Below are 19,632 nucleotides of genomic sequence, written 5' to 3' on the forward strand. Positions count from 1 at the left end.
ACTAAGTTATTGATGTTTATGCTCTGGACATGTTTTGATCCTGTACACCGTTTGTACGGATCAACAGAGAATGGCTCTGACAGGGTCAAACCATTAACACCAGCCATCTCTACTCATCAATAACTTAAACATCTGCTAACATCTGCACCATGCATCTGTAATTTCAGATAACAATAAATTATATACAATAGCCACAATCAGTTTAGAATAAATATAGCATATGTGTACTAAGTGCTGTCACAGAACAGTTCACTTTGACTTTTACCCTCATGGTTAAAATCCATTGGTGTCTAGTTTTGGTCCCAATGATATTACTGTATATGGAAACTGCACACACTCAAATCATTCATTCCAAAAATATCAAATAATAGTTTTTACAGTAATGAACAATATAACTGAGGATGGGTTGCACCACCAAGGATTTGCATTTAGTTTTAGAAATTCAACTCCCACATAGAAATAAATCTATGATTGTTAATATTAATATACTAATATGTTTGTAAAGTTGCTTTCACGTTTTGAGAAGTTTTCTCACATTCGAGCTGAGTTAGATAAGACTGATGCTACTTATTGCTTTCTCAGCGTAGCATAAAGACCTGGGAAGCAGCATGGTCCTGTCCCAAGGTAACAAAATCCATCTCCCAGCACCTGGAAGCTCACAAATGAGCCTGTCATATTTGTAAGTTATAGTCCTGGACTAAAATGTTAGTCAACAGATTTAACAGCTGTACCGATCGTGAAGTTGCCTTGTAAGTGATCAGTATTGTTTATGTTCAGTATTCACTGAAACCAGATTATTAAAATATTAAACTAGTTGTGTTTAGGTTTGCATTATTGAGAACTGAGTGTTACACATTATTGGGCAGGGTAACTTTTATCCTTGCTGGTGCAACCCAGACTTGGAAATATTTGCTTGTCCAGCTGTTTTGTTCATCATCAAGCAGCACAGAAATCTTAAGGTGCATCCAAACGTCTGGAAGGCCCTTTGTTCCTCCACTCCTCACCTGCTACTACGTCAGGAAATAATGTTACTTATGTATGGAAGAAAATCAGGTGCAATATTCAGAAATTAGGGATTAACATAAAATCAATCCAGGAACCACTACGTATTTGAATTGATATTTAAATACAGAGACCACAAGTTGTTTATTCAGTCATCACTTATACCCACCAACATGTTCTAGTTATTCATAAATAAAACTAGTATAGAAATATTAAATACTTGTGTAACAATGTTAAATTTCAACTTTGTACAAGCAGGAGTGTACGTTTTCCAAACAACTACTGATTGTAGATTCACAGAAAAGAAACTTTGCAAAATGTTAAGTGATAAACTATCATTTCCTAATAACTTCTTAAATATGTTTTGCTGCTTTTCTCAGTTTTTCAGATTATCAATTGAATAGCTTTGGGGTTCGAGTGCTGCCCCGAATACACAATATTCATTTGCAAACATTATACAATGCTGTTGACTGGCATTTGCCTTTATATTTTCAATATCCCCTTGATAAACTAACTTCAACAGATTAAAAAAAAAAAAAAAGATTAAAAAATAAGTGACAGCCCCAGAAATATCCAATCGAAACACGGTGGTTGTAATAAACTAGTTTGTCCAAACTGACTGACTGACTTGTCATCAGTTCTGACACTTGAAGGCCTTTAGAAATAAAGGCAGACATTTTTGTATTTAAAAAAAAAAAAAAAAAAAAAAAAAAAAAAATTCACCTGCTGCATCAAAAATCAGCATATCAAATATTAGTCACTGACTAAAAGAAAGATTTTTTCTGTTTTATATAAACTTGTGACTAAATTAGTCACGTAGCAGTTGTACGCTTTGACCTGGTCACATCATTTTCTGTAGCAAAACGCAAATAAAAAGCAGAGTAAAAAAAAAAGAAAAAAGAATAAATATGGAAGAGAAAGTAGGTGAATCTCTTCTGAGTTCCAGCATAGTGGACTTCACACTTTTCAAGTCTCAGGTGGTCTGAAAGGTTCAGACATGGCACAGAAAGAAACACACACAGAACCAGTCGGCACGAAAGGAGAAAACTTTCAATAAATCCTTAATAGGTAGTTTGCAACGGTTGTTTACTCAAGTATTTGAGTAACATTCTGAGGTACTTGGCTAGATAAGAGTTTTTAAAGTTACTAGGTGATTTTATTGTGGGCTATAAATAACCAAATTTAAGAACTACAAGGTGTATATATTTGATCATAATATATTTTGTCAAAGCTCCCCAAAAACCTGGCTCTGTATTAGAGTATCTATGGCCACAAATAACTTTTTAGGCCCATTATCTTGAAAATAAACATTTTAGAAGGCAAATGTTTTGAAGCCCCAATTTGTTGCACCTGTTGGATTTTTACAGGACAACCACTTACTCTTGTATCTTTCTCCATTTTCTAGGAGTTCTGTGTAGAAGACTGCATGAAATCATTATAATTCAGGGTTTCCAGGATGAGTGGGAACCTTGAAAAAAAAAGTAAATTAGTACTCTAAAATGAAATTTATCTAATGAAACTAAGGCTTGATTGCAAAAACTGTCTTAAGACAATGGGCCTAAAAATTTAAAACTGTAAATATTCAGATTCTCAACATATTAAGCACACTCACACCAGAGGTATAGAGCCTACGTACAAGACTTTGTAGTCCCAAATATCTGTCAGAGCAGCAGACTGAATGAGAACTGAAGACGTTTTCTCCTCAGCATCTGTTCCTCTTCATCCCAGTCACTGCCTCTGAAGAGCCATCCTTTTTTTTTACTCCCACACTGCCATCCTTCACAAACTTTAAATAAATAAATATCAAACACTGAAAGGACATTAGCCTTATGCCTTCATATGTTTATCTGTCCACTTTTCCTCCTCAGTCTGCCCATCTGCTACCTGATTCGTCCATCTTCTTTGGGTGGCGTCAGTTCAGATTTTGGGTCAGGGCTGGCAGAGCTCCAGACAGTGAGGTGGCATCGTTGCATAACTGGACAAGCACTGGGACCCATTGAGCAGACATCTGAGGCGGACCAGTGGCCTGCCAGCAGTTGGTCCAGCCAGCGATGCAATGGCGCCCCTGTTAGGCCAGCATTGGCCTCTGCCTCCTCGACAGCGCCCAGGCTCACGGGCAGCCGTAGCACAGGGTTCAGGCCATGGAAACTTTGCTCCATATAGGAGTTCCTGGCTGGGCCACTATGCAGCCGCAGAGCATCCTCTAGATCCCAGGATCAGGAGCAGGGGTAAGGAGAAGATGGGGGGGTAAAAAAAAAAAAGGAACAAAGACTTTAAGATCACATTTTAAGATTTGAGAACATTGATTAATGAAAGGCTAAAGACCAGTTCCCAAAAAACAGGCCTTTGGATGAACTTGGACCATGTGATGTCAGTCATTTGAAATACACCTGTTTTATACCATCAAATAACTTATTGAAAAATTACCACTTGTATACAAGTGACCATGATAACATATCTGGGAATCTTTCACATGGTCCATCTGTATATACAGTCTATGGCTTGGAATAAACAGTGTTAAATCAGGTTTCATCCTACGTGATTTTCCACATTTGTGACCTCTGTGTTCTGTACATTAGTCTGCAACTAAGCCAGATGACCTCACAGGTGTTAACATTGTGCTTGAGATAGAAACATCCTTGACTGAGGTGAAACCAATAATTAAATCCAGTATTTCCATGGACTGTGCCAAGTGTAAAGCTGGTACAGCAACTGCAGGATAACATTAAAAAAATGTTGTTTCCCCTCGAGGTTTGTCCTGATGACTCTGTGACAGTGTCGTGGAGTAATGTAGAGGACGATGAGGTCAAATGGGGCTTTTAATTTTCTTTGCTATGCTGTTCTAAAGAACAATCGTCCCATCACCCTCAAATACTCTTCATCTGATGAAAACATCAACCTGTTGTGTCTCTGGACTCCTGCTAAATCACTTTGTTCAAAGCAAACATCTGTTCTATGGATGTTTTCAGTACATTTTATAGCGTCATCCAGACGATTATTTGAGAGTTCTGGACATGTCTCAGAAGAGCAGTGGGTTTTGTTAAACACCTTTGTAAAGATCAGACTTAAGTGATTTTTAAAGGTGAACATACATGCACCAGTTACAGAGGCCAAGATCAGATCAAACCACATGCCTCCTCCACTTTGGAACACCGGCCTATAAAAATCTGTTTAGTCATGCCTGGACTTTACTTAGTCCTGCAGTTATCCCCTGTACACAGACACACGTGCATGTTTAGGTCAAACAAATGAAACCGTAACCCCAGGGGAGGCTAATTTGGATAGAGGTGACCTCGTGTGCGTGACTGGATACTGACACTATAAATACATGCATGCATGGTGTTGACAGCTGAGACAGGCGGGTCTCATGCTGTGTGTAATTTAAGCGGTAGATCTGCCACTGACATATGGTCCACAGTGATCCCCCTAAAGCTATTGAATATAATTTCAACAGGTGTTTCCATGAGTTTCACTGAAGGTTAATATTAATAATGTGCCAATGTTTTTTTTTTTTTTTTTTTTTTGGTTTTAAGGTGTAATTAGTATTTTACTGATGCTGCACAAAGTAAAAGTATGAGGTGGCCTATGATATTATTCAGTTTTAACGTTTCATTCTTTCCTTACTGGTAGAGATGTCCTGGCCCTGTGTATTTGCTGGAAACATTCCCCTGAACTATCCACTCTACTTGGTTTCATGTCTACAAAATGTGAGTACTGTAAATATTAATACATTCATACTTTTAATATTCTTTCAGGTCAGTAGTGGATTTGGAGGATTTTTGCACTGCTATGACGAGATGATTTGTCCAGTATTTACCACAGTGGATTAGACAAAAACATTACTGTCTAGTTATCTGCAGTATGAATGCATTTTCATTTGGGTTTAAAGTTTTAAATTCAATTCATGTCCTTGGAAATAACACTTTGATTTTATTATTCATTATTATTGTGAAGTCTACTTATTTGGTCTTTCATCAAGAGCTTTCATCTTGTGGCATCTATCAGTAGATGGAGTTTTTCACTTGTCATGAAGATGGTTCAGTTGTTACCATGAGGGTGCAGCTGGTGGTGGTAAGTGCTTTTTCTGATTAAAAATAGTTTTCTACAGTGGCTGTGATTATCACTGATATTCCTCTGTTCATCCACTGACTTCAGATTGATGTTCAGCTGAAAACTGATACTAAACAGGAGAAAACTGAAACATTGTCCATTTGAATTCATGTGTCTTTGGAATAAGTGTGAGAAGCTCATTCTTTTCATCATTGCCGGTTTCCAGATATTGTATCACCTAGATATGATGTGCTGAAATTGCAGTCAAATGTGTTAACGATTTGTTAGACAAGTGAGCCAAGTAACTGCTGATGAATGCTACAAGAAAAACTTAAATATGTGGATTTTTTTTTTTGTCTAGTAAATATGCTTCATTTTCATATACTGAAAAATTGGTGATATGGTCTATAAAGACTGCACTATAAATAGTGCAATGTAAAATATTTGTCTTTTTGAACTGTTCTCTAAAATGCTTAATAAATGTTCAAATACCCTTTTGATGCATACAATCACAGCAATACGATGACTTGATAAGAAATCATATACTTATGTTTAACAAATACATGGCTTAAAATATTTAATGCATGAATTACTGCATGATGTGTCATGAATTCCTGATTCCTGTTATTCATGTTAACAAATAATCAGGTCACTATGCTTTCTGTGATTAGTTCAATGGTAATTCACTTTTCATTCATACATTTATTGATATGTCACTAAATTAGCTGTGTTCTAGTTCTCAGGAAAATCTGAGAAACATTTATATGTGGCTAAATCATCCAGTCTTAATTATGCTCCATTTATAAACTAGGCAGAAGTATTGGAAGGCCTGTAACAAAAACCCAGCAACATGTCAATTCTTCTCTAATTTGTCATATTTGACCCTGCTAAATGTTTTGGTTTTAGTGCAGTATTTCTACCAAATTACACACAACTTCCACAGATCCTTTTTTTTTTTTTTTTTTTTTTTTTAAATTGCCCTCAGAGTATGACTTCTTCTGGGTCTGAAATGAGCCTTTGTGTAACTGGAATGCAGCTAATTTTGTGGCACATCACTCAACAGATGAGGTAAATGTGAATTAATATCCCTTAACTAATGATCTGTTAAGGTCAAACTAATCACAGAAATCCATAGTGACTTCATCCTGTGTTAATGGTAACAGGAATTCATAATACATTTTGTACATGTCATGCATCACCCATACTACACTATTTCTATACTATACACTGTCATACTATAGCCTAACACTGATAGTAATGTGAACTGATCAGTCTGCAGGTGGTGTGTCACCTGAACATGTAATGTTGAGCACAATGTTAGGATTGCTCACCTTGCTGTATGGGCTGTTGTTTATGAAACTCTAGGGGAGCCACGATGAAGTTGGTCTGACCCAGTAGGCTCCAATGGTGCAGCACCCTCAATGTCCACACTCCAGGCCTGAGTGGCGGGGTGAGTGGCGGCCGGTAGTGTGTGACCTCAGCAGAGGCATCCACCAGGATGTCATAGGTGGCAGCAATGACGTTGGTGGGGTCAATCCACACCACAGTGGCTGTAAGGTTGCTCTGACCTCGGCTCCAGCGCTGCACAGCCACTGGCTCGTCCTCCGGCCCTAGCAGACCACCCCAATTCCTGAAGAGACGCTCCTTAGGATCCCAGTCCATCCCAACCTAAAGAACAGGAAGAGATGACTTGTGACTGACTCTGAATTCCAAATTGCATCTCTGCAGGCTGCCACAGTTCAGCCATCAGCTTAGGGGTTTTCTAGCAATAGCAAGGTCATTCGAGGTTCTTCTTTGTTCTGGCTCCACAGTGGTTGAATGAGCTGTCAGCTGACATCAGGACAGCAAAATCACAAGCCATCTTCTGCTGCAGGGTCACATATTTAAAAGGGATTTACTTCCTGTTTTAGATGGTATCTAGCTCTCACTCTTGTTTAAATGCCCTCACTGCAAGTTGCCTTTAATGAAAGCATCAGCCTAATCAGTGTAATGCAATCTACTATAAACTCATTTTCAGCAGTGAACTGCAATTACATTTACTCAATGCTACACAAATTTGAGGTACTTGTACTTTACTAGACTATTTTGTACTTGTACTCCAGTACATCTGACAGCTACTAGTTTTCTAAATTTTTCATCCCATCATGTCCACTTAAAATTTCAAACATGAGATATCTTGTACAATATGATGTACTGCTGTAGATGAAGCATAAATTGATCCATACTTGCACAACTACAGCAGTAGGTCATTGTACACAATGCAGCAGTAATACTAATCCAAAAACAAATGGTGTTTTCATTGTGGTAATATGTTTTTCTTTAATTAGTACTATTACTTCTGATAGTTTAAGTACATTTTGCTAATAATATATAGACACTTTTACTTAGGTAGGACTAGGGTGCAGGACGTCTACTCGTAGTAGAGATTTTGAGCATGGTACTGATGCTTTTACTGAAGTAAACAATCTGAGTACTTCGTCCACCGCTGCTCATTTTTATAATCTTGTATTTCTGTTTTTAAATCAGTATAAGATCTATAGAAATAAAGGTTAACGTATGAGTTTTTTATGTAACTGCTAATAATTATATATTTTTAGATTAGTTTTCACACCAACTCGCTAATCAGTAACGATAAAAATTGAAATACAAAAACAGAAAACAGTTGAACTAGTCATTAAACTTGCTGTATCTGTATCATATGATGAAAAATCATATGATGAAAAACACATGAGCCTTGAAACCCGAAAAACCAACAATACAGTAAGAACCAATACAAATCATAATCAGTAAGAATAATCAATCATTGAAACTCATTTTTCCATGACAAAGTAAACAAACATGCTAGTGTTTCATTAAATATTATGTTTTTGGTTTAATATTACTGTATATAAATATATATATTTAATGCTGTATATTGGACCAGTCTGTGGGTAATTTAATCTTCAGCATTGCATCATGTCTGATGCTTTCACAGAAATGGACAGAAAATTTAACTTGAAAATTAACTACAGATGTAGAGGAGTAAAAGAATGAAGTTGCATAAATGCAGATTCTCAACTAAAGTACTTCTACCTCAAACTATCCAACCTGGATATACATAGTTTTCACTTGACAGGATTTAAAACTCAAATGCTTAACAAGTTGAGTATGATATTAAAATATGGTGACTAGTAACTGGTACAGTAGCCTCAGTTGAAATATCTAAATCCATGTTGCCAAATTAATATGGTGTGGGTGGGTGTGTGTGTGTGTACTTATTACTCTGACCTGGACGTGCTGTAGCCTGTTGGTGGGGTGGGGTGGGCTGGCCAAGGTGAAGTGGTCTCTGGGTGTTACCCAGGTCTCCAAGTTCTCTAGCTGGGTGGAGGCTCGATTAGTGGCCACATGACGCACCAGATAACCTTGGAACTGGTCTGACAGGAAGTAGAGATGGACGGACACTGGATGGCTCATGGCAATGTACCTGTAAGACACACACACTTCTGTGAAATTTAGAAATGTCTGCAATAAAGTGTCTACATTAACAAAATATCTTCTGTGTTGTATGCGGGTTGTCATTTTAGTCACTTAAATTGTGAGTCAATATTTCTGATCTTAAGTGTTGTCATTGACAGACAATGAGCAGCATGGCTCTGAGTCAGTCCACCAATCCACCACTTTGGTTCAGTTTAAAGTATCTTTTCCTCTAGCTCCAGCATCATATCTAATTTTGAATTTATCAAATATTTTGGTTCATGCCTAAATATCTGTAAAACCAGTGACATTCCCTTCCTGCTCAGTTGTACAGTGTGCCAGTCAGAAGTGTTAGCAGGCTAACACTAAACAGAGTGAACATGATAAACATTATGCTGTCCAAAATAATTGGAGCCTCACAGAGCTATTACAATGACTGTAAACATTTAGTCTTGCTATGTTTCTGTGGTCAGACAGCTTCATCAGTGCAAAACAGTGGTTTAATACAAGGTCTGAGTGCAGCAGCCCAGTAATTTACACTGAGCTAACACTTTTTCAAATCACTTTTTAAACCAGCACATCTGTGCAACAAGAGCAACACGACAATCTGAAAATAACAGCTGCAAAATGAAACACATGGAAAAGATTTACAGAATTGGAGCATTTTGAATGAAGCAAGAGCAGAAACAGCTCCTGTTTGTGTTAACTCTGTAAAACACTTAGTAGTTGGTGGCAGTGAGACAATTAAATTTAATTTAACACAAGAGAAGCAATTAAGTGGTTTTAATGTTAGCTGTTTTTAATTTAAGTGTTGACCAAAATCTGCAAACTGGAAACTCTCCCAGTACTGATGTAGACGGAGCCATGTTTCACATGTAGACGGTGTTTTTAAATAGATCCACATTAGGGTGAATGTGGTCTACAATACTGCTTGACTGAAGTCACAGGTTGAGGGGAACAGACTAGTCCTGTTTTAACCCCACCCTCCCCCCACCCCATTCACACACGCATTTCCCTCGGTGCTGCCCCCACCCAAGCCACCAATTCCCACCCCAGCTCCAACAAGTACCTCCTTGTACCTAGTGTGGGTCCCCACCCCACACACATACTGCTGGAAAAATCCTGGCTGTGCAGCCACTGAAGCCGAATTGTACCTCAGAACAAGTTAGCGTTATCTTCGTATTTTATTTGCACTGGCAAACATGCACAAACACCAATGATGTGAGTTTAGTGGGAAGACATTTCATGTCCCAGTCCTCCTCGCTCCAGTCAGACAGTGTTTGTGCAGTTTCCCCTCACAGCAAAAACATAAGGCTTAAATTTACTGACTCAACTACTAAATCATTTATACAAAACAGCCTAATACATTTAAGACAGGTGAGGAGGGGTGTGTGTGTGTGTGTGTATGAGGCCAAACTGGACCTTAAAGCCAAAAACAATTCCTGTACAGCTTTTTGCCCACACCTGTAGCATGGTTCTCTCCAAATCAAGGGAAAATTACTGTTGCAAACAAATCAAGCTGTAAACAGGTCAGACGGACTCACTGTGACTCAGACTGGATGGTTTTGGTGACTGTCACCATCAGTATTACATAGACTAAGCTTCTTTTGTCTGAATTGGTTTTGCCACACCAGAGTTGTTTGGTATGCATCAGAGTTTGATTGACAGCATAATAATAATAAAAATAATAATAATAAAGTCCTGAATGCCAACAGCAAGACTAGACATCTACCTCTTTTCATACATAAATGCCTAGTAGCTGTATTTGTACCTGCAGCTGTTGTCGTTGGGGTGGCCCTGCAGTGAGCTGGCAGCACGAGACAGTCCCATACGAGCGAAGGCGTGATAGTGGCTGAGCATGGAGTCTGATAGGCCAGCAGGGCCATCTGTTTCTTGCTCATAGATGTTCTCCCAGTACGCCTGGAGGCCCGGGGTGCCTGAAGGATATTCTCCAAACAGGTAGGAGTCTAGCTGACTGATAATTTCTTGACTGACACTGGCCTCAAACTTTCTGGCAAAGAAGGTGGGTCTTGATGCTTGCTGTGGTTGGGATACACAGGAGACAAGAAAGATTAGAGTAAGAACAAGTCCGAGTTTCAGTTAAAATATTAGCAAAGAGATTGATCCTTCCATTTGTTTTATAGTAGGATTACATGTGTAAATCACATATCTGCATTATACATATTTTAACTGTAGTCCCAGGAAGCAAGAAACAGACTTCTACACCTCATTAAATACATCTAATTATTAAAGTCCTACATTCAGTGTGGTCAGTGAATCATGCTGCCACAGACATGTTTATTCTCAGCATAACCACTTATGTTATTCGAATATATACCAGTGGTGGCCATGATAGAGGCCGCTGTTGTAAAACAACCCAGAAATAATGCTCACTGACACACCACAGCCTGATTCAGTGCTGTGTTTTAACTGCTTAGTTCCTATGCACCTGAGCACTAACTGTTGTGGTGGGAGACAAGTGTAGGACAAAGGATCTGAAGGAAAGGTCAGTGACCTCTGCTGCTGAAGCACTGCAGAGCTGATTCTTTCTACATGTTCACACTGACCTGTGGTAAAAAACTTTTGTATGCAGATTCATGCAAATGATTTCTTAAATGTTCAACATACTCAGTATTACACAACATTCACTACACTAATTCACTACACACACAGACACACTAGAAAAAGCAGGATTTTAGATTTCATCGTCTCACTCTGTCTACATGTCTAAACCTTATGATCTTAGAGTGACCACAACCTGGCAACACACACACACACACACACACACACACACACACACACACACACACACACACACACACACACACACACACACACACACACACACACACACACACACACACACACACACACACACACACACACATTCTGACACCATGTCAGAATATCAAAGGAGAAGTGAAAGGTTCCTTTTTTCCCTGAAATAACTTGGTGCAGAAAAAGAAGAAGGTGGAAATGACAGGGCAAAAAAATCCCCACTGAAACCAAAGACAGACACAACCTATAAAAAAAACCCCACACACTGAACAATCTAACGCTGTGAGTAAAACCTTAGAAATTAACATTTGGCTTAATTAACAAGAAATGTCTGTAGAAATCTTCCAGGTTAATTAGAGACCTGATCTCTTACATTAGCCCTCCAGAGTACAAGTTGATTTTGACACTGCAAAATGTTACTCTAGGGCTTCAACGAAGTCATTTTCATTATTACTTAATTTGCAGATGATTTTCAGGTTTTACAAATTCATTTTATGGCCAATAAATTGTCAGAAAATAATAAAAATGAAAATCAGAGTTCACATAATTAAACATCTTGCTTTATCAACAGATATTCAATCACAAATCATGCAACAATAAAGCCAGCCAATAATCACCTTTAAAGACATTTCTGAGTGTAAAACCACTAAAATAATGAATCCACTATAAAACTGTTGCTGATTTCCCCTCAACCAGTCCTGTAGTCGTTTCAGCTGTCAAGTGCACGTTATTGAGTTCATTCCAGGTCACGTGTTAATGATGTGGTTATGCTGCCATTTGTTTAAAACCTGACACCTCACTATGATCTCTACATTATATCTACATGAAATGACAGCACATCTAGGTATTCATAGACCCCTCACAGAAGAAAGATATACATCTAAAAACTCTCTATCCTGCTTCTTATGGGAACCTAATTAAATATTAGTCAGGTCCCACACACCACCACTCATCATGTGGCCCAGTTCGAGGAAGAAAGGGTGTGGTATTTGATGTAACCAGGAGGGTGAGGTCCCACCAAACTGACTAAAGACAACAGAAGGAACCTCTACTTACAGGGTTAGGAAGGATTTTGTAGCCTTCAGCATAAGATCAGAGGAAAGTTATATAAATGTGTTATAATGTTCTCTGCTCTGTCTAAAGGAAGTTACAGGAAAATATGATTTGAGGAGCTGCGCTCATGTTAAACAGGTTTTGACCTAACACGCTGCTTTGGATCGGACTTTCTCTCATTTTAGTTGTTTTAGGTTCTTGAATGCATAGCAGTGCTACAGCTAATCATTATTTTCATTCTTGATATGTCTTTCAATCACTTTCAGCGATCTTGAAAATGTCAAAGAAAAAGGTGTAAAATGCCAATCACAAATTCCCAGATTCCAAAGTGACATCTTTATATCATTCACACTGTCTGAGATAGTTTCAGGACTAAATGACCATTTCATTGCTGGTGAATCAGTCAGTCTTTTACAAGTCATCTACTTTAATCTATAAATGTAAAAAACAGAAAGATGGCAAACAGAAGAAGACACACCTTAATTTCACAGAAATGAAGCCAAATGTATTATACTGTATATACTGTACATGTGTGTTCCTGACCTTTACATTCAGGACTGAGTTGCCTACCCCGACATTATGATAATGACAACCTTAGAAACCTCAGTGGCTCTGAGCTAAAAAGCTCTAAAAATACTAAAGAGCACAGCTCTTTCCAGGATCAGCTCTCCTTATAGAAGCCATCAGTAGCTCAGTGGGGCCCGCCTCCAAGCATGGGAACCACTGGTGTACTCTAAAAATGAAATCATAGGGGTGGCTGTACAAAGACAGACTTTGAGTCTGAGTTAGACCTAGAAATAGTGAAACTGTCATCTGGGGCCACCTAATTTGCTTTGTATTGAGAACAACTCCTGAACAAACTGCTGGAAGAAACTTCAGCAAATGGTAAAGTGACTAAAAATGGGGAAAACATGTTGATCCATTGTTATTGCTTGCACCACACCATGCATCTATGCCAAAAATACATTATGAACCACATTTTCCAAGTATTTCGATCAGGTGTCGAAGCTCAAAGTACAAAGACGGGTACAGGATGGTGGCTCACTTTATAATAAAAATTGTGTGGAGTCAGTCATTGAGTCAAGAAAGTAAATTCACTGCTCTTGACTGGCCAGGTTTTAAAACCTCCCTCCAAAGGACATCAGATTTAAGCTAAACAAATTTGAAAAAAGTCACCTTTTCTTCACAGAGCAATGGAACAACATTTTATCACTGAAGAGAAACCAGGAGACAGACCTCTGCACTGGTTTGTGCTAAGCTAAACTAAAACATCAAGCCTATTTAGCTCTTTTATAGATTTAGTCACATCTTCATTAAGCCAGCACCTCATAATCAAGTCAAAAGCATTTGTTAGCAGGGGTTACTCCTGTATACAAGGATTTGGGGGCACCTAAATTTTGTGCTTATGCACCTAAAAAATAATAATAAAAAAGTGAGGTGCACCAGTGCAGCTAATGAAAAAGTTATTCTGGAGCCTTGGAAAGCTGTTTTTGGTTTGTCCCTCTTAGCTTGTAAATTTGAGAGATCCGCCTCAGATGTGGTCAAGACGTTCGAACAAAAACACGTGTCCCATATAGATTTTACATAAATCATTTTGCACACTGAAGCTCAATCATCCCGGTCAAAAGAAACAAGACTACATTCTGAGCGGAGGGGCACTGGGGTGGGATGGTTGGGACTCACCTGGAAGCGTGGCAGATCTGAAGGCTTAAAGTCATTTGGTGAGCAGCCACACCAGTCCACGATGTGCTTATACTGGCATTTACATCCCAGTTTGCGGTTCCAGTTGGTAAGCCTGAGGTTGTTGTCCACCATGGTCTCACAGTGGACGCTGTTCTCCAGCACAGTGTGGAAAAATGACTGGAAGCACAGAAACACAGTCAAGTTTATTCACATTTAATCTTCCAATCTCAAAGGCCCACACACAGGTGAGACAGTCACTACTTTCTCTGTATTTGTATAAAGATTCTGAAGGGTTACTTCAGCAGGCAGCAGTGTGTAGGCGTAGAAACGCTTCATGCTGCTGACCAGCTCGTCCCTGGCTCCAACCACATAATCCACAAAGGACCGGTTAAGCAGGAACCAATCGGAGCCTCCGTCCACTGCGATGCCTTCTGGGATTTTGCGGTCTCCCAGTCGCCACATGTGGGTGTCACACTCGTAAAAGAGACGGTCCAGGCCCTGTTTACGGATGAAACTGAGAAGACACAGGCGTTTTAGTGTCAACCTGAATTCTAAAACTGAGACACAAATCAAATATTCCCACTCAGGCACATTTACTGCCATAGTGTAGAAAGAGACAGCTAAACTCTATAACGTTATTAGTGAATTCAAGTTCACTATTAATCACCAATCAGTTACTAAACTAACACACACACGCACGCGCGCGCGCGCGCACACACACACACACACACACACACACACACACACACACACACACACACACACACACACACACACACACGCGCACACACACACACACCAACAGATCTGCAAAAATACTCCAGCTTCAACAAAATGCCAGGCTTCTGTCTATTTGGGACATTTTTACTACCAGTTTTCAAGACGTGTATAGTGACTCACTATAGTGACGCTAAAATGCAAATGCAAAAATAAGCGAGAAATGTAACCTGCAAATCGTGCAAACATTTAAATGTAAGTTTTGACCTGACTTTGGGGAAAATAATTGGACAATGTACTTTTCCATGTATATAAAAGAACTAGGCATGTTTCATTTATTCTGATTATTTTTCATTGTATCTACCAAAAAAAAAAAAAAAAAAAAAAAAAAAAGAAGACAGAGCTAATGACTCGTACCGTGCGTTGTCTCTGCCATGAGATTTGATGAAGTTCATGTTGCGGTATTTCGACAGGAAAGCCACCAGATGATCATTGGTCCTGAAGAGAGACAGCAGCTGTCAGTTACCAATTCTGACAATCAGACAGCACACACATCACCAGATCAGTCAGCTGAGGGTCATATGTATGAAGGTATGATACTGTGACTTTTCATTTAGCACCACCACCAGGTCAAATTTTTCCATTTGTCCAATACTGTGGTCTATGAAGAAGAAGAATAAAAACACAGCACTGAACCCTAAAATGAACATGTTGCAAAGTGCATTGCCAAAACATGTTTTCCTTCTGAGTGTGTGGAGGAGGATTTTTCCCGTTAATGGAGACATGTCTAAGCAGGATGCAGTTAAATATTTGAATGACGCGTCTCCTTATTTAAACAATGCAAAACAATCTTCCATTTAGGGCAGAGTTACTTCACATGACTCTGTTTGGGACAGCTGGGTCTCTTCCATCTGAGAGAAAACAGCGTGTGACCTGGGGCGGAAGCAGCATGTTCAAACAGCCAATCCCTGCATGTAGTGTGAGGGGTAGGCTTGACCCTGGCATTGTCCTAATGAGTGGACAGGACAGCAGACAGACCATTTTGATTACACTCATTAAGATGAACCGCAGGGATGCATGTGTGTGTTAGTGGGCATGTTTGTGTTCGTGAGTTACTGACACACATTAAACTGACTGAAACTGCAGCACTTTGCAGCTTTGTTATCTACAGATAGTTATATTTAAGATACTTATCTTTATTTTTGTTACAAATATTAATCTTTCAAATTGCCATAGTTTGGCCTTTTGACATTATCCCCTTAAAAAAAATGTTTGTGTGGACTGGCCAACACAGAGTTCAACAAATTGTATTTACATTCAGATAAGAGTATGAATTTTTTTTTCAGCTGAAAATCAAGAATAAAAGCTAAAAACTGGTCAAATTAATAAAGTTCTTCACTGAGTGTGACCAGTAAGACATATTCGTTAAAATGATCACATGAAAATCATGTGTATGCCTAGAAAAGTTCCAATCAGAGACAATTATTTAACCTGAATCTGCAATATAGTAAGTTAAAATCACGTAAATAAAATACATGCCAGCAATATTTCATGCAGTTTGGTGAACACAAACCCGATAATATTGTTTGACATTTTAAATGTTTATGCAACTTACTCCTACCAGTTCATGAAAAACATATCTACCAACACTCAAACATACACACATACATAATTCCTTTGACTCACACTGCACGTCACTGCTATTGATGGTGTGGTGCTAATTCTGTGGCTGCGCTATGGATTTTAGCTGGAAGGGTGTTCAGTCACTTTGATGGCACGACAGTAGAGAACAGATCAGTGTTTGCATGGATGTGTGAGTTACTGTGGGTTCTTGCTGTTCTATTCCTATAAGGACTCCAAATGTTAGAAAGATGAAGAAAATATCTAATAAAGAAAATATGACTTCAGTCTGTACCTCTTCAAAACGGCAGCTGGATGCTAGGACAAGCATTAGTTTTGAACTAAGTTTATATTAAGAAAGAGGTGAGCTCAGGATTAGGACCAGCCTTTTGGGACAAAATACCACTATCAACTTGATTTTAACTCAATTCAGAGTGGCAGGAGCACAGGTTGTCAGAGATTCATACAAAATCCGGTTCCAAGCTACTTAATTGTAAAGACAAAATACCAAAGGTCACCTGAGATTCTCTGTGTAAGCCTGCACTACATGCACATACATTAAAGGCCCAATGTGTAATATTTAAAGGAATCTATTAGCAGAATTGGAATATAGTACTCATAAATACGTCATTAGTGCTTAATCACTGGAAAATACTGACCATGACTGCATTTCTTAATCTTAATGAGCTTTTGAAATCTACAAGGGGAGCGGGTCTCTTATCACAGAGGCACCCATGATGCAGTGCCATGTTTCTACAGTAGCCCAGAATGGACAAACCAAAGACTGGCTCTAGACAGGGAATCATGTTTCATCATCATCACCTGCAAATGGGTGGGGTGGGCTGGGTTGATCAGAAGATTGCATTTTGCAATATCACCACTACATGCTGCTAAAATTTTACATCTTATGTTTATTTATTTATTTTCATATTGCACCTTTAAGATTTAAAAAGGTCATAGTTAAACTATGAAGTAGTTTTGGCAAATCTGATGGACAATTAGAACAAAGTTGGGTACTTATGTTTTAACAGTTTTAACTTTTCAGAATAATTTGACAACTAAAATTGGCAAAGATTTGCTGGTTGTTCTATAAAACTCTCAACTGAAACGTTTTCATTTGAAGAAATAAAACACTGGTAACTGTCGAAAAATCTGCTTCACAAAATGGCATAAATTGAGCTAATAGATTCAGGATTAGAAGAAAAAGTCTGGTCAATGTGAAATAAAGAAATTGGAATGGTCCTCTTTCCCTCTCTTCTGATATCCTACAGGACATACAATAAATAATGATAAAATAATCTTTGCTACCTCTGTAGGTGTAATATTGTTATCATTGATGGGGTGGACAAAAATAAGACCTAGGTTCATAAAAACAACGCACCAGAATTAGTTATAAATGGGACACACACAGAACAAATCACAATTATAGCTGCTGGACTCTAACAACTCCACAGAGGTCAAATCCAGTTCACAATTTATCTGCGAGAACACTGCCAAACCTACACTCAGAAGAACACAACCTAAAAAAAAAAAAGAATCAAAACATCTCTGCACAAGTTATAACAGATCACTCAGTGGTGAGCCAAACACTGACCATATCCTCCACAAACCTTTTTACTGTTGCAACTACAGTGAGTAAATCAGTCAATATCCACTGGTCACAGCCACATTTGTCTACAACAGTATAAATCACCCCAAATCCCCAAGCAGCATGACAGCCATTAATAAGCTCTTTTTCAAAGCTAGAGATTCTTAGTCAATTCAGAGTCGATGCACTCGTGGTCCTTTGGCCACGTAACCTGATTCATAGCACCTTAAACAAACCAAACACACCCAGCAGGCTGTGAGGCCACCGGGCATTGGCCATTAGCTGATGCAGTGCTTTAACAAATCAATGTGCTGTGTGTTTGACAGGAACTTGACATGATGGGTGAATCTCCTACAGTCTTCTGCAGCTGTATATACTGCAGCTGTATATACTGCAGCTGTATATACTGCAGCTGTATATACTGCAGCTGTATATACAGGGAAAAATAAAGGGATTTTTAACAAAACTGATGCCAATATATGGAATATGTTTCAGTAAGAAGACTTCTGTCGTTTGGCCCTTTGTCTTAAGCAAATTGTCAGGGTTGCAAATAATACTGTGTCTAGTTATCCAGATTTATCACAGCATCTTGTCCTCAAATGTAACTTTTTAAAATAAGGTAAAAAATAATCATTTCAACCCGACCCTTTCCTTGAATTTCAATTTCATGTTTACTTAATATTTGATTTGAACCTTTTTCAGTAAAATTAAGTGAAATTAATCTAATCGCCAACAGGTGACCCCTCTGCTTTTTGTGACTGACCCATTCTCTTACCTGATGGGGTAGTCAGCAGCACTGAGATTGATGAAGAAATCCCAGGACCAGTCGGTCATTTTTAGAAGGTCCTCCATGCTGCGTAGGTACATGGTCAACAGGCTGGCCCCACCCCAGATTGTGGCCATGCGCCATTGGCTGACCCGGACATTCGGATACTGGCTGGCCAGAGACAGAACCTCTCTGTGAAGGTAGTTTGACCTCTAAGAGCAGAAGGAAAGTGTTTTCATTTTCTAAGGACTTTTTACATCAACATTCAATTTCAACATTCACTATTTTGATATCAATATTGCATCAAGTATGCTCCCTGTTGTGCTCACTGGTGTCTGCATGCCCCACTTTTTATAAACCCCACACCCCCACGGGGGGTATCTAAACATGAGTGTTATTTTTGACATAGTAGCCCTTAGTTGTAGTGGTTTGTGGGAGCAAGCCTAACCTATATGTCAACTAAAGAAATATGAAACAAGTTCTTAATGACATTCAGCAGCCTCACCAGGTCTACATGGATGTAGTAGTAGTGGGAAGTATGGTAGATGGCTTTGAAAAGACGATGGAACTGACGTGAGGCTCGGCCATGGACAACCAGAACAAAGGCAATCCGTACAGGCACAGGTGGGGCAGCTTCTGAGTGGTCCTCATCCCACTGTATGTTCACGTTAGCCTTACCTAGACAGGGAGGACAAAGATGTCTGCTGATGAAACATACTGCACTGTTCAAGGGGTGGTTAACATGATTTAAATTGAATAATTTTGATAATGCCTTCATGTCCTGTTCCCTGTCTACAACGTTTCTCTCTTCAATTTCTTTACCTCAGACGTTGCATCAAAGACATATCTATAGTCTAGGATGGAAGAGGTTTACTGATTAGTGCATACACAGAACACTGACCTGCAGCAATTTGAAACAGAC

At 38.9% G+C, this 19,632-nt stretch overlaps 1 protein-coding gene across 1 annotated transcript in view; it reads right to left on the bottom strand.

The window, feature by feature from the left end:
* Positions 1-1,824: 1,824 nt before the first annotated feature.
* LOC113141580 (xylosyltransferase 1-like) overlaps positions 1,825-19,632 on the bottom strand; it is a 30,020-nt gene continuing 12,212 nt past the window's right edge. Inside the window, exons 3-11 of the mRNA XM_026326089.1 lie at positions 19,216-19,388; positions 18,720-18,922; positions 15,154-15,234; positions 14,317-14,533; positions 14,020-14,196; positions 10,277-10,545; positions 8,320-8,515; positions 6,384-6,720; positions 1,825-3,205 (exon numbers count right to left, since the gene is read on the bottom strand). Coding sequence (XP_026181874.1) covers positions 2,883-3,205; positions 6,384-6,720; positions 8,320-8,515; positions 10,277-10,545; positions 14,020-14,196; positions 14,317-14,533; positions 15,154-15,234; positions 18,720-18,922; positions 19,216-19,388 — 1,976 coding nt within the window. The 3' untranslated portion in view covers positions 1,825-2,882. The remainder of the gene's footprint in view (positions 3,206-6,383; positions 6,721-8,319; positions 8,516-10,276; positions 10,546-14,019; positions 14,197-14,316; positions 14,534-15,153; positions 15,235-18,719; positions 18,923-19,215; positions 19,389-19,632) is intronic.

The sequence above is a fragment of the Mastacembelus armatus genome, chromosome 8 (assembly GCF_900324485.2).
Source record: "Mastacembelus armatus chromosome 8, fMasArm1.2, whole genome shotgun sequence".
Lineage (NCBI taxonomy): Eukaryota > Metazoa > Chordata > Actinopteri > Synbranchiformes > Mastacembelidae > Mastacembelus > Mastacembelus armatus.